The following is a 12056-nucleotide window of genomic DNA, read 5'->3' on the forward strand; positions in this document are numbered from 1 at the left end:
CCTCTAACTTTCCCAATCAAATCGTATGCTAACACCATAGAATTGTACAATAGCTATAGGGGTAATACACAATCTGCTGAGCTGTCACATAATAACACAGTTATTCTGTCCACCTGTTTTTGGAGCATCTCTCAGAGCATGCATTCCTATGAACAATGGGATGAAACCTGAAAGCAGATAACGTTGTAAACGAGAAGTTTGGTCACTGATTTTTAGAAAGCAGCAATTTAGACATGGAAAATAAAATTCCTAACAAATACCCAACTGCCAGAGGAGACCTTCACTCTCAAGGCTCCACTTTCCGAAGCCCTGCTGTTGGCAGTGGCTGGCATGGGCAGAGGGAAGGGGGTGGAAAACGAAACACCCTACCCAATATGATTAATACACCCAATTTTCCAACGGCCAATTTGGGGACCAAAAAAAGGCTCCAGGATCTTATTTCAAAATTAAAATTAGCTTTAAAAATGTCCTGTCTTGAATGTTCCAACTATAGACTAAGGACCTTCCATGGTGTTTATTTCACCCGTACAAACTGAGCGCATGGCAGTCCTGGGACTTGGCCTGCACAGCAGACGTCTTCAATCAAGTTTTATTTGTTGTAAAAGTCTTTGTGCTTTTTGCAGATTAAATTACATTTTGTTCTCTGCATTAGTTGGTTTTGCTCCTTTTTTATATTTTCTTGGCATTTCCCCACAAACGCTTTCCTTCATTATTCTTGGTCACTGCTGCTATTTGCATACTTGTGGCATCCTGTCGGCACCTATCACTATTTAAGGTTTTTCGGCAGGCTTGCGTGTCAGGTTGGAAGCTCGCCACGGAAAGAGTGCCTTGGGTGAGGGGGGTGAACATATACAATTTAGATGTGGAGGGAGAGTTCATGGGGGAGCAACAAATGCAGGTGCAGCGATATTTGAGGCTTCCTGTCTGCAACTATCACTACTACAGAACCTGCAGTCACTGCCCCCTCCACACCCACCTGGACATGTCATGCCTTCACTTCACAAAAGCAGTTACCACAGAGCAGTGCCATCTGTTTTACCTGCGGACAACATCTGCAACAGAGCAGCTCCTGGTTTATTTTAAAGAGATTATAAGCAGCACCAGGGATTGCAGAACAAGCACATAGAGAATTTGTATGTCAACGTTGCCAAGTGGAATGTTAACCCAAAAATCCATAAAGTAGGTAGGTTGGTCACCATAACCTCCCCATTAGTCCTCGCAAACAGTAGAAACAGTGCACAGCAGACTGACCTTCTCTGTGAAAATCTCATGAGGACGCTTCCAAGAGTGAACTTTTAGAGATGGCGGCAGTTCAATCTTCCCCTCCGGGTCCTCAAATAACAGCTATGGAAAAATAAGATATTCAAAGAACTAACAATACCAAAACATAAGCATGATCAATGTTCTAATATGAGCTAGAGAGAGGAAATCTACACCCAAGCGCTGAGATCTCTGCTTTCTTGATGTGATTCAGCCTTCTCTCCATTTTAACTACCATGAATATTCCTCAACTCCTGAATATTTCTTTGATTTTTTTTTTGTGATGTCCTGCTTTTGGACTGAATGCCAGAAGCCATTCACGCACAAGAGATCTTTAGAAACAACTGACTTCATTGAACCACATCAAAAACACGACAGACAGCCACTGGCTAATTGCACTTGTAATGTTTCCATGAAGAGGCATAGCTGTATTCCAGGCAGGATACTCACATATTACAGGGTGGATAAAGGGGAACCAGTGGATGTGGATAAGAGAGTTGGGATAAATGAATCATTCTCAGGTTGGCAACCAGTAACTAGTGGGGTGCCGCAGGGATCAGTGCTGGGACCCCAACTATTTACAATCTATATTAACGACTTGGAAGAAGGGACTGAGTGTAACATAGCCAAGTTTGCTGACGATACAAAGATGGGAGGAAAAGCAATGTGTGAGGAGGACACAAAAAATCTGCAAAACGACATGGACAGGCTAAGTGAGTGGGCAAAAATTTGGCAGATGCAGTACAATGTTGGAAAGTGTGAGGTCATGCACTTTGGCAGAAAAAAAAATCAAAGAGCAAGTTATTATTTAAATGGAGAAAGATTGCATAGTGCCGCAGTACAGCAGGACCTGGGGGTACTTGTGCATGAAACACAAAAGGATAGTATGCAAGTACAGCAAGTGATCAGGAAGGCCAATGGTATCTTGGCCTTTATTGCAAAGGGGATGGAGTATAAAAGCAGGGAAGTCTTGCTACAGCTATATAAGTTATTGGTGAGGCCACACCTGGAATATTACGTGCAGTTTTGGTTTCCATATTTATGAAAGAATATACTTGCTTTGCAGGCAGTTCAGAGAAGGTTCACTAGGTTGATTCCAGGGATGAGGGGGTTGACTTATGAGGAAAGGTTGCGTAGGCTGGGCCTCTACTCACTGGAATTCAGAAGAATGAGAGGTGATCGTATCGAAACGTATAAGATTATGAGGGGGTTTGACAAGATGGATGCAGAGAAGATGTTTCCACTGATAGGGGAGACTAGAACCAGAGAGCATGAACTTAGAATAAGGGGCCAGCCATTTAAAACAGAGATGAGGAGGAACTTCTTCTCTCAGAGGGTTGTAAATCTGTGGAATTCGATGCCTCAGAGAGCTGTGGAAGCTGGAACATTGAATAAATTTAAGACAGAAAGAGACAGTTTCTTAAATGGTAAGGGGATAAGGGTTTATGGGGAGCGGGCAGGGAAGTAGAGCTGAGTCCATGATCAGATCAGCCATGAGCTTATTGAATGGCAGAGCAGGCTCGAGGGGCCGTATGGCCTGCTCCTGTTCCTATTTCTTATGTTCTTATGTTCTTATTTCTCCCTTGATGTATTTAGGTGACGTTTGCCTGGATTTAGATCATGCAATCCCTAAAAGGGTTGAAATCAATTAAGTCAGGTATAGTATCTGGCTTTATAGATTACTTAACCAGATTTTGAAATCCTTTGAGAGTGAGAGGGGGAAAGTAACCTAATCTTCTGTATATTTGGTAAGAAATGGCTGATTCAGCTGTTGTGGTGATTCAGAAAGTAGAACTGGTCTCAGTGCACCCAGTGCAGTTTATCCATCCAGGCTAATAGCTTAACTGACTTGTCAGTAAATTTACTGATCCTTTTAAAAATTGGAACTTGGTGAACTCCTGCCTTCCTAATGGAAATTAATGCTCGATTATTCTGAATGTGTAAAAAGGAAAATCACTAGCAGTATTTAGCAGGTTAGTTTTTTCATGCTGCAAAGGAGCACAAACATTCTGAATTCGGCAAATTAGTCATCTCCCCTTTTGAAAGGTACTGAATTGCCCTCATCAGCGTGAAATTTTGTATCCTGTCTTAGTTAATAATTCCTTATGATTTGATGAATAACAATAATACCGTACTTTGGTTCACCTTGTTATAATAACACCATAAAATGTAATTTTTGATTGTTGCCGTATGTTAAAAAAAAGTGTGGTTGATATATCCCAAACCATTATTCCATGCAAAGGTTCTTTTCCATTTGCAATCTTCAGATATTGGTTTTAATTTTATAAATGTAGAAATTGGACCACTCACACTGTACAGTGTTCCATCTACATCTTTGCTTCAATAAATTTGTTCCTTAGTTTTAAACTGTAGAAAGTAGTGACATTATTTTGCCTTCTGTATGGACAAGAGATAGTGGCATCATATACATAATCCAATAAGGTAAGTTACCATGACGAGAGTTAATTGTCAGACTCAGGCGTTATTCATTCAGAACAGTACAGAATATCAAAGCTGTATTGATTGATCTTAATCCAAGAAAAATTTTTAACGAGTTATTTTTAATTTAATCTTTCTCGGGATGTGGGCGTTGCTGGCAAGGCCAGCATTTATTGCTCATTCCTAGTTGCCCACGAGAAGGTGGTGGTGAGCTGCCTTCTTGAACCGCTGCAGTCCGTGTGGTGAAGGTACTCCCACAGTGCTGGTAGGGAGGGAATTCCAGGATTTTAACCCACTGACAATGAAGGAACAGCGATATATGTCCAAGTCAGGATGGCCTGCTGCTTTTGTCCTTCTAGTTGGTAGAGGGCACGGGTTTGGGAGATGCTGTCAAAGAAACCGTGGTGAGCTGTTGCAGTACATCTCGTAGATGGTGCACACTGCAGCCACGTTGCGCCGGTGGTGGACGGAGTGTTTAAGGTGGTGGGTGGGCTACCGATCAAATGGACTATTTTGTCCTGGATGGTGTCAAGCATCTCGAGTGCTGTTGCAGCGCAACCATCCAAGCAAATGGAATGTAATCCATCACACTCCTGACTTGTACCTTGTAGATGATGGAAAGGCTTTGGGGAGTCAGGAGGTGAGTCACTCACCACAGAATACCCAGTCTCTGACACGAAAGTTATTAGCCACTTATAAGCCCAAGCTTGGATGTTATCCAGGTCTTGCGGCATGTGGGCATGGACTGCTTCATTATCTGAGGAATTATGAATGGAACTGAACACTGTGCAATTCTAAGCAAACATTCCCAATTCTGACCTTATGATGAAGGGAAGGTCATTGATGAAGCAGCTGAAGAAGGTTGGGCCCAGGACATTGCCCTTAGAAACTCCTGCAGCGATATCCTGAGGCGGAGATGATTGGCCTCAACAACTACAACCATGTTCCTTTGTGCTAAGTAAGACTCCAGCCAGTGGAGAGTTTTCACCTGATTCCAATTGACGTCAGTTTTTCTAGGGCTCCTTGATGTCACACTCTGTCAAATGCTGCCTTGATGTCAAGGTCAGTCACTCTCACCTCACCTCTGAAATTCAGCTCTTTTGCCCATGTTTGGACCAAGGCTGTAATGAAGTCTGAGCAGAGTGGTCCTGGCAGAAACCAAACTGAGCATCGGTGAGAAGGTTATTGGTGAGCAAGTACCACTGATAGCATTGTCGACAACACCTTCCATCACTTTGCCGATGATTGAGAGTAGGCTGATGGGGTGATAACTGGCCGATTGGATTTGTCCTGCTTTTTGTGGACAGGACATACCTGGTCGTTTTCAACATTGTTGGGTATTATAGCTGTGCTGGAACAGCTTGGATAGAGGTGCGACTGGTTCTAGAACACAAGTCTTCAGCACGACAGCTGAGATGTTTTCGGGGCCCATAGCCTTTGCTGTATCCAGCGCGCTCAGCCGTTTCTTAATGGAGTGAATCAAATTAGCTGAAGACTGGCTTCTGTGATGGTGGGGACCTCAGGAGGAGGCCAATATGGATCATGCACTCGAACCTTCTGGCTGAAGATGGTTGCAAACGCTTTAGCCTTGTCTTTTGCACTTGCGTGTTGGTCTCCGCCATCATTGAAGATGGGGATATTCATGGAGCTTCCTGCTTCCATTAGTTGTTTAATTGTCCACCACCATTCATGACTGGATGTGGCAGGATTGCAGAGCTTTGATCGCTTAGCTCTGTTTATAGCATGCTGCTTGTGCTGTTTAGCCTGTATGTCGTCCTGTGTTGTGGTTTCACCAGGTTGGTATCTCATTTTTAGGTAGGCCTGGTGCTGCTCCTGGCTTGCTCTTCTGCACTCCTCATTGATGGTAATGGTAGAGTGAGGGATATGCCGGGCCATGAGGTTACAGAATACAATTCTGCTGCTGCTGATGGCCCACAGTGTCTCATGGATGCCCAGGTTTGAGCTGCTAGATCTGTTCTGAATCTATCCCATTTAGCACGGTGGCAGTGCCACACAGTACAATGGAGGGTATCTTCAGTGTGAAGACGGGACTTAGTCTCCACAAGGACTGTGTGGTGGTCACTGCTACCATTGCTGCCATGGACAGATGCAACTGCGACAGGTAGATTGGTGAGGACGAGGTCAAGTAGGTTTTTCCCTTGTGTTGGTTCTCTCACCACCTGCTGTAGGCCCAGTCTGGCAGCTATGTCCTTCAGGACTCAGCCAGCATGGTCAGTAATGCTACTACTGAGCAACTCTTGGTGATGGACATTGAAGTCTCTCACCCAGAGTACATTCTGTACCCTTGCTACTCTCAGTGCTTCTTCCAAGTGGAGTTCAACATGGAGGAATACTGATTCATCAGCTGAGGGAGGGCGGTAGGTGGTAATCAGCAGAAGGTTTCCTTGCCTACACTTGACCTGAAGCCATGAGGGGTCCGTAGTCAATGTTGTGGGCTCCCAGGGCCACTCCTTCACTACTGTATCCCATGGTGCCTTCACCTCAGGTGGGTCTGTCCTGCTGGTAGGACAGCACACATCCTGGGATAGTGATGGAGGAGTCTGGGACATTGGTTGAAAGGTATGGTTCTGTGAGTATGACTATGTCAGGCTGTTGCTTGATTAGTCTGTGGGACTAAGGGGTAATGGGGAGCAGGCAGGGAAGTGGAGCCGAGTCCACGATCAGATCAGCCATGATCTTATTGAATGGCGGAGCAGGCTCGAGGGGCCGTATGGCCCATTCCTGTTCCTATTTCTTTTGTTCTTAATTACCCTGTTGATGTCCCCCCACATAGGGAAACTGGGGTATTACCACCTTAATTATATCAACAACATGAAAAGTAAACACATCAAAGGAGGTACTTCTTGGAATGAAGACAACCAATACAGCTTTGATGTGGTGATGTCATTGTTTCACCATCTTCCTCAAAGACTGAGCTCCTCTCCTCAATATTACAGCTCAAATCTACAGAAACTGTATATGGTCCCATCCCTCCCCAAATATAACTGGTGTGTCTTAATAATGGTGGTTTGAAGAACCTGAACTAATTTAGCTGTCACCAACAGAAGGACCTGGTTTGGGCCAGTTTCTAAGACAAGAATTGAATCCGTGAGCTGGCCTGTGAGTTCTTTGGTTGCCCTTCAAACAAAAAAATTATTGCACTAGGTAGGTCATTATTAGGAAAAAAAACACAATACATGGAACCAGTATCACTTTCCACGGTTTTCTCCTCCTGCAAGGACTGAGTATTGTTTTTGTCCTTATTTCATAGGAACTAGCGAATGTCAATGTTTTCTGCGCTGTCGGAAGTCGACTTCAGCTATGGAACAGACGAAAGAACATCTCAACCAGCTCTAACCAGAGCTAGGTGCACCAAGTGTGTCATGAGAGTAATTATTAGTGCATGCATGAGGCAAAAATGTCAAGAGTAAAAGTGTCAAGCTGTTCATAATTTGGACAAGCTTCAAGCTCAGTGTGGGGGCGGGGTTCATCCTCCTGACATTCTGATTATGCTTTTTCCCACAATCTCAATGAGACCATCTTGGATATCAGCAATAGAATTGGATCAAACTGGAGGGCTCCCCTTCCATTTCTTGTGGTCTTTTTCCTCATGAGAATAGGTGTAGGAAAAGAAGCAACTGCTTTAGATAAACTCGAGCCCTTAGCCCCCAAGCAGTGCTGTGGAAGGAAAGATTTCTCTCTCATTTTAAGTAATCTGGGGCGAGGGAAGAGATTTGGGATGATCACAGAGGGTCGCCATATACAGGGCATAGTAGGTCACTTGTTAGAAGTCTCAAAAGGGACGTGCTCACACCTATGTAATGAAGTTGTGTCTGTGTATACAGTATGTGGTTGAAAGGCTAATGTTCGCTATCAGCACTAAAACGGAGAGAGCTAGGTGCGATAAAAGCACTCTGGAGTAATTAATGGGACTTACCAGACTAGGGCTTTTGGGACTTTTCTCCTTTTCTTTAACTGTTTTAACTGTGTCCCATTTCTCAACATTCACATCTGCTTCATTCCACTCAGGCCAGAGGGGAAATCGTCCTTTTCTGGATTCAGTAAGTGCCCCTGTACCTCCACAGCTCAGAACAAATGAAGTAGTACTGAAGGAAAATAAGATACCACAAAGAGAACATGTTAAACTCAGCTTCAGGAGCACCTCAGGCAAATAAAACTCAGCAAATGCAGTCAGTCATTAGGAACAAAGGCTGCAGACTTAAGCATTCATAAACTCAGGTTCTTAAAGAACACAGTGTGAATTCAAATGGCAATCACAATGTTATGACAAAGATATGTTAATTGTACTAAGAACATAAGAATTAGGAGCAGGAGTAGGCCATACAGCCCCTAGAGCCTGTTCCGCCATTCAATAAGATCATGGCTGATCTTCCACCTCAACTCCACTTGCCTGCACTGTCCCCATATCCCTTGATTCCCTTATCTCCAAGTTTGCAGATGACATTAAGCTGGGTGACAGTGTGAGCTGTGAGGAGGATGCTAAGAGGCTGCAGGGTGACTTGGACAGGTTAGGTGAGTGGGCAAATGCGTGGCAGATGCAGTATAATGTAGATAAATCCACTTTGATGGCAAAAACAGGGAGGCAGAATATTATCTGAATGGTGACAGATTAGGAAAGGGGAAGGTGCAACGCGACCTGGGTGTCATGGTACATCAGTCATTAAAAGTTGGCATGCAGGTACAGCAGGTGGTGAAGAAGGCAAATGGCATGTTGGCCTTCATAGCGAGAGGATTTGAGTATAGGAGCAGGGAAGTCTTACTGCAGTTGTACAGGGCCTTGGTGAGGCCATACCTTGAGTATTGTGTACAGTTTTGGTCTCCTAATCTGAGGAAGGACATTCTTGCTATTGAGGGAGTGCAGCGAAGGTTCACCAGACTGATTCCTGGGATGGCAGGACTGACATCTGAAGAAAGACTGGATCAATTAGGTTTAATCACTAGAATTTAGAAGAATGAGAGGGGATCTCATAGAAACATATAAAATTCTGACGGGATTGGACAGGTTAGATGCAGGAAGAATGTTCCTGATGTTGGAAGTCCAGAACCAGGGGTCACAGTCGAAGGATAAGGGGTAAGCCATTTAGGACCAAGATGAGGAGAAACTTCTTCACTCAGAGAATTGTGAACCTGTGGAATTCTCTACCACAGAATGTTGTTGAGGCCAGTTCATTAGATATATTCAAAAGGGAGTTAGATGTGGCCCTTACAGCTAAAGGGATCAAGGGATATGGAGAGAAAGCAGGAATGGGGTACTGAAGTTGCATGATCAGCCATGATCATATTGAACGGTGGTGCAGGCTCGAAGGGCCGAATGGCCTACTCCTGCACCTATTTTCTATGCTTCTATGTTTCTAATATTCAAAAATCTATCGCTTTCTGTCTTGAATTCGCTCAAAGATTGAGCCTCCATAGCCCTCTGGGGTAGAGAATTCGAAAGATTCACCACCCTCTGAGTGAAGAAGTTTCTCCTCATCTCAGTCCTAAATGGCTGACCCCTTATCCTGAGACTGTGACCCCTAGTTCTAACTGCCCAGCCAGATCCTCACTGCATCTATCCTGTCAAGCCCTGTAAGAATTTTACATGTTTCAATGAGATCAACTCTTGTTCTTCTAAACTCTAGAGATAATAGGCCTTGTCTGCTGAATCTCTCCTCATAGGTCAATCCCCCCATTCCAGGAATCAGTCTGGTGAACCTTCGTTGCACTCCCTCTGTCATGTATTCAACCAGCATTGTAACCCATGTATAAACTAACCTAAGTTGTACACCGTGAGAACACTGACCACTAGGTGGGAGACACTCCTAACCTGGACCTTCAGGTATAAAAGGGGAAGCTCCACCCACCTTCATCACTTGAGTGCTAAGGAATAAAGGACAGGTCACAGACTGACCTTCTCTCAAGCATGGGCCTCGTGTGCATTTATACTGTGTAGTAAGGACATATCACCCTCTATGGCAAGTATATCCTTTCTGAGGGAAGGAGACAAAAACTGTACACAATACTCCAGGTGCGGTCTCACCAGGGCCTTATATAATTGCAGTAAGACATCTTTACTCATATTCAAATCCTCTTGAAATGAAGGCCAAGATACCATTTTTATTTTAATTGCTTGCTGTACCTGCGTGTTAACTTTCAGTGATTCGTCCCTCTGAACACTATTTCTATTTTTCCTACCAAAGTGGATAACTTCCTATTTCTCCACATTATATTCCATTTGCAATGTTCATGCCCACTCACTTAGCCTGTCTACATCCCCTTAAAGCCTCTTTACATCCTCCTCACAACTTATAATCCCTGAATAATAGATTCTAGCATTTTCCCTACAACTGATGTCAGGCTAACTGGTCTGTCGTTCCTTGTTTTCTCTCTCCCTCCTTTTTTAAATAGCGGGGTTATATTAGCTACTGTAAAGTAAAACGATATAAATGCATAACTGTTGACTTTTTAAGCAATAGTCTTTGAGTAGGTAATATATGGGTGCCTCACTCACGAATACTTTCCTCAGCATTTCCTTCAGATTCCTGCACTTTGAACAAGTTGCCCTAGAAAAACTTGTCCAGATAAAAACAAGAGCCAAAATTGCATAGGTTAGTGAGGGCATAATTTGGGGTACTTTGAGACAGGTCATTGATGAAGCAGCTAAAGATGGTTGGGCCGAGGATACTGCTCTGAGGAACTCCTGCAGTGATGTTCTGGGGCTGTGATGATTGACCTCCAACCACCACAATCATCTTCCTTTGTGCTAGGTATGACTTCAGCCAGTGCAGAATTTCCCCCCCCGATTCCAATTGACTTCAGTTTTACTCGGGCTCCTTGATGCCACACTTGGTCAAATGCTGCCTTGACGTCGAGGGCAGTCACTCTCACCTCACCTCTGAAATTCAGCTCTCTTGTCCATGTTTGGACTAAGGCTGTACTGAGGTCTGGAGCTAAGTGGTCCTCGAAGAACCCAAACTAAGCATCGGTGAGAAGGTTGTTGGTGAGTAAGTGCCGCTTGATAGCACTATCGACAACACCTTCCATCACTTTGCTGATGATTGTAAGTAGACTGATGGGATGGTAATTGGCCGATTTGGATTTGTCTTGCTTTTTGTGGACAGGATATACCTGGGCAGTTTTCCAATTTGTCGGGTAGATGCCAGTGTTGTCGTTGTGCTGGAACAGCTTGGCTCGAGGCGTGGCTGGTTTTGGAGCACAAATCTTCAGCACGACAACCAGGATGTTGTCAGGGCCCATAGCCTTTTTCTGTATCCAGTGCGCTCAGCCGTTTCTTGATATAGAAACATAGAAACATAGACATAGAAACATAGAAAATAGGTGCAGGAGTAGGCCATTCGGCCCTTCTAGCCTGCACCGCCATTCAATGAGTTCATGGCTGAACATTCAACTTCAGTACCCCATTCCTGCTTTCTCGCCATACCCCTTGATCCCCCTAGCAGTAAGGACCTCATCTAACTCCTTTTTGAATATATTTAGTGAATTGGCCTCAACAACTTTCTGTGGTAGAGAATTCCACAGGTTCACCACTCTCTGGGTGAAGAAGTTCCTCCGCATCTCGGTCCTAAATGGCTTACCCCTTATCCTTAGACTGTGACCCCTGGTTCTGGACTTCCCCAACATTGGGAACATTCTTCCTGCATCTAACCTGTCTAACCCCGTCAGAATTTTATATGTTTCTATGAGGTCCCCTCTCATTCTTCTGAACTCCAGTGAATACAAGCCCAGTTGATCCAGTCTTTCTTGATAGGTCAGTCCTGCCATCCCGGGAATCAGTCTGGTGAACCTTCGCTGCACTCCCTCAATAGCAAGAATGTCCTTCCTCAGGTTAGGAGACCAAAACTGTACACAATACTCCAGGTGTGGCCTCACCAATGCCCTGTACAACTGTAGCAACACCTCCCTGCCCCTGTACTCAAATCCCCTTGCTATGAAGGCCAACATGCCATTTGCTTTCTTAACCGCCTGCTGCACCTGCATGCCAACCTTCAATGACTGATGTACCATGACACCCAGGTCTCTTTGCACCTCCCCTTTTCCTAATCTGTCACCATTCAGATAATAGTCTGTCTCTCTGTTTTTACCACCAAAGTGGATAACCTCACATTTATCCACATTATACTTCATCTGCCATGCATTTGCCCACTCACCTAACCTATCCAAGTCGCTCTGCAGCCTCACAGCATCCTCCTCGCAGCTCACACTGCCACCCAACTTAGTGTCATCCGCAAATTTGGAGATACTACATTTAATCCCCTCATCTAAATCATTAATGTACAGTGTAAACAGCTGGGGCCCCAGCACAGAACCTTGCGGTACCCCACTAGTCACTGCCTGCC

General features: G+C 44.4%; 1 protein-coding gene across 6 annotated transcripts in view; it reads right to left on the bottom strand.

Moving 5' to 3' along the window:
- The window catches only part of adgb (androglobin), a 513562-nt gene that overhangs the window by 468382 nt on the left and 33124 nt on the right, over positions 1-12056 (bottom strand). For all 6 annotated transcript variants that reach the window (XM_070889961.1, XM_070889958.1, XM_070889959.1 and 3 more), the window contains exons 2-3: positions 7637-7805; positions 1252-1344 (exon numbers count right to left, since the gene is read on the bottom strand). In XM_070889961.1, the coding sequence (XP_070746062.1) occupies positions 1252-1344; positions 7637-7805 (262 nt within the window). The remainder of the gene's footprint in view (positions 1-1251; positions 1345-7636; positions 7806-12056) is intronic.

This window comes from Pristiophorus japonicus, chromosome 9, assembly GCF_044704955.1.
Source record: "Pristiophorus japonicus isolate sPriJap1 chromosome 9, sPriJap1.hap1, whole genome shotgun sequence".
In the NCBI taxonomy this organism is placed as follows: domain Eukaryota; kingdom Metazoa; phylum Chordata; class Chondrichthyes; family Pristiophoridae; genus Pristiophorus; species Pristiophorus japonicus.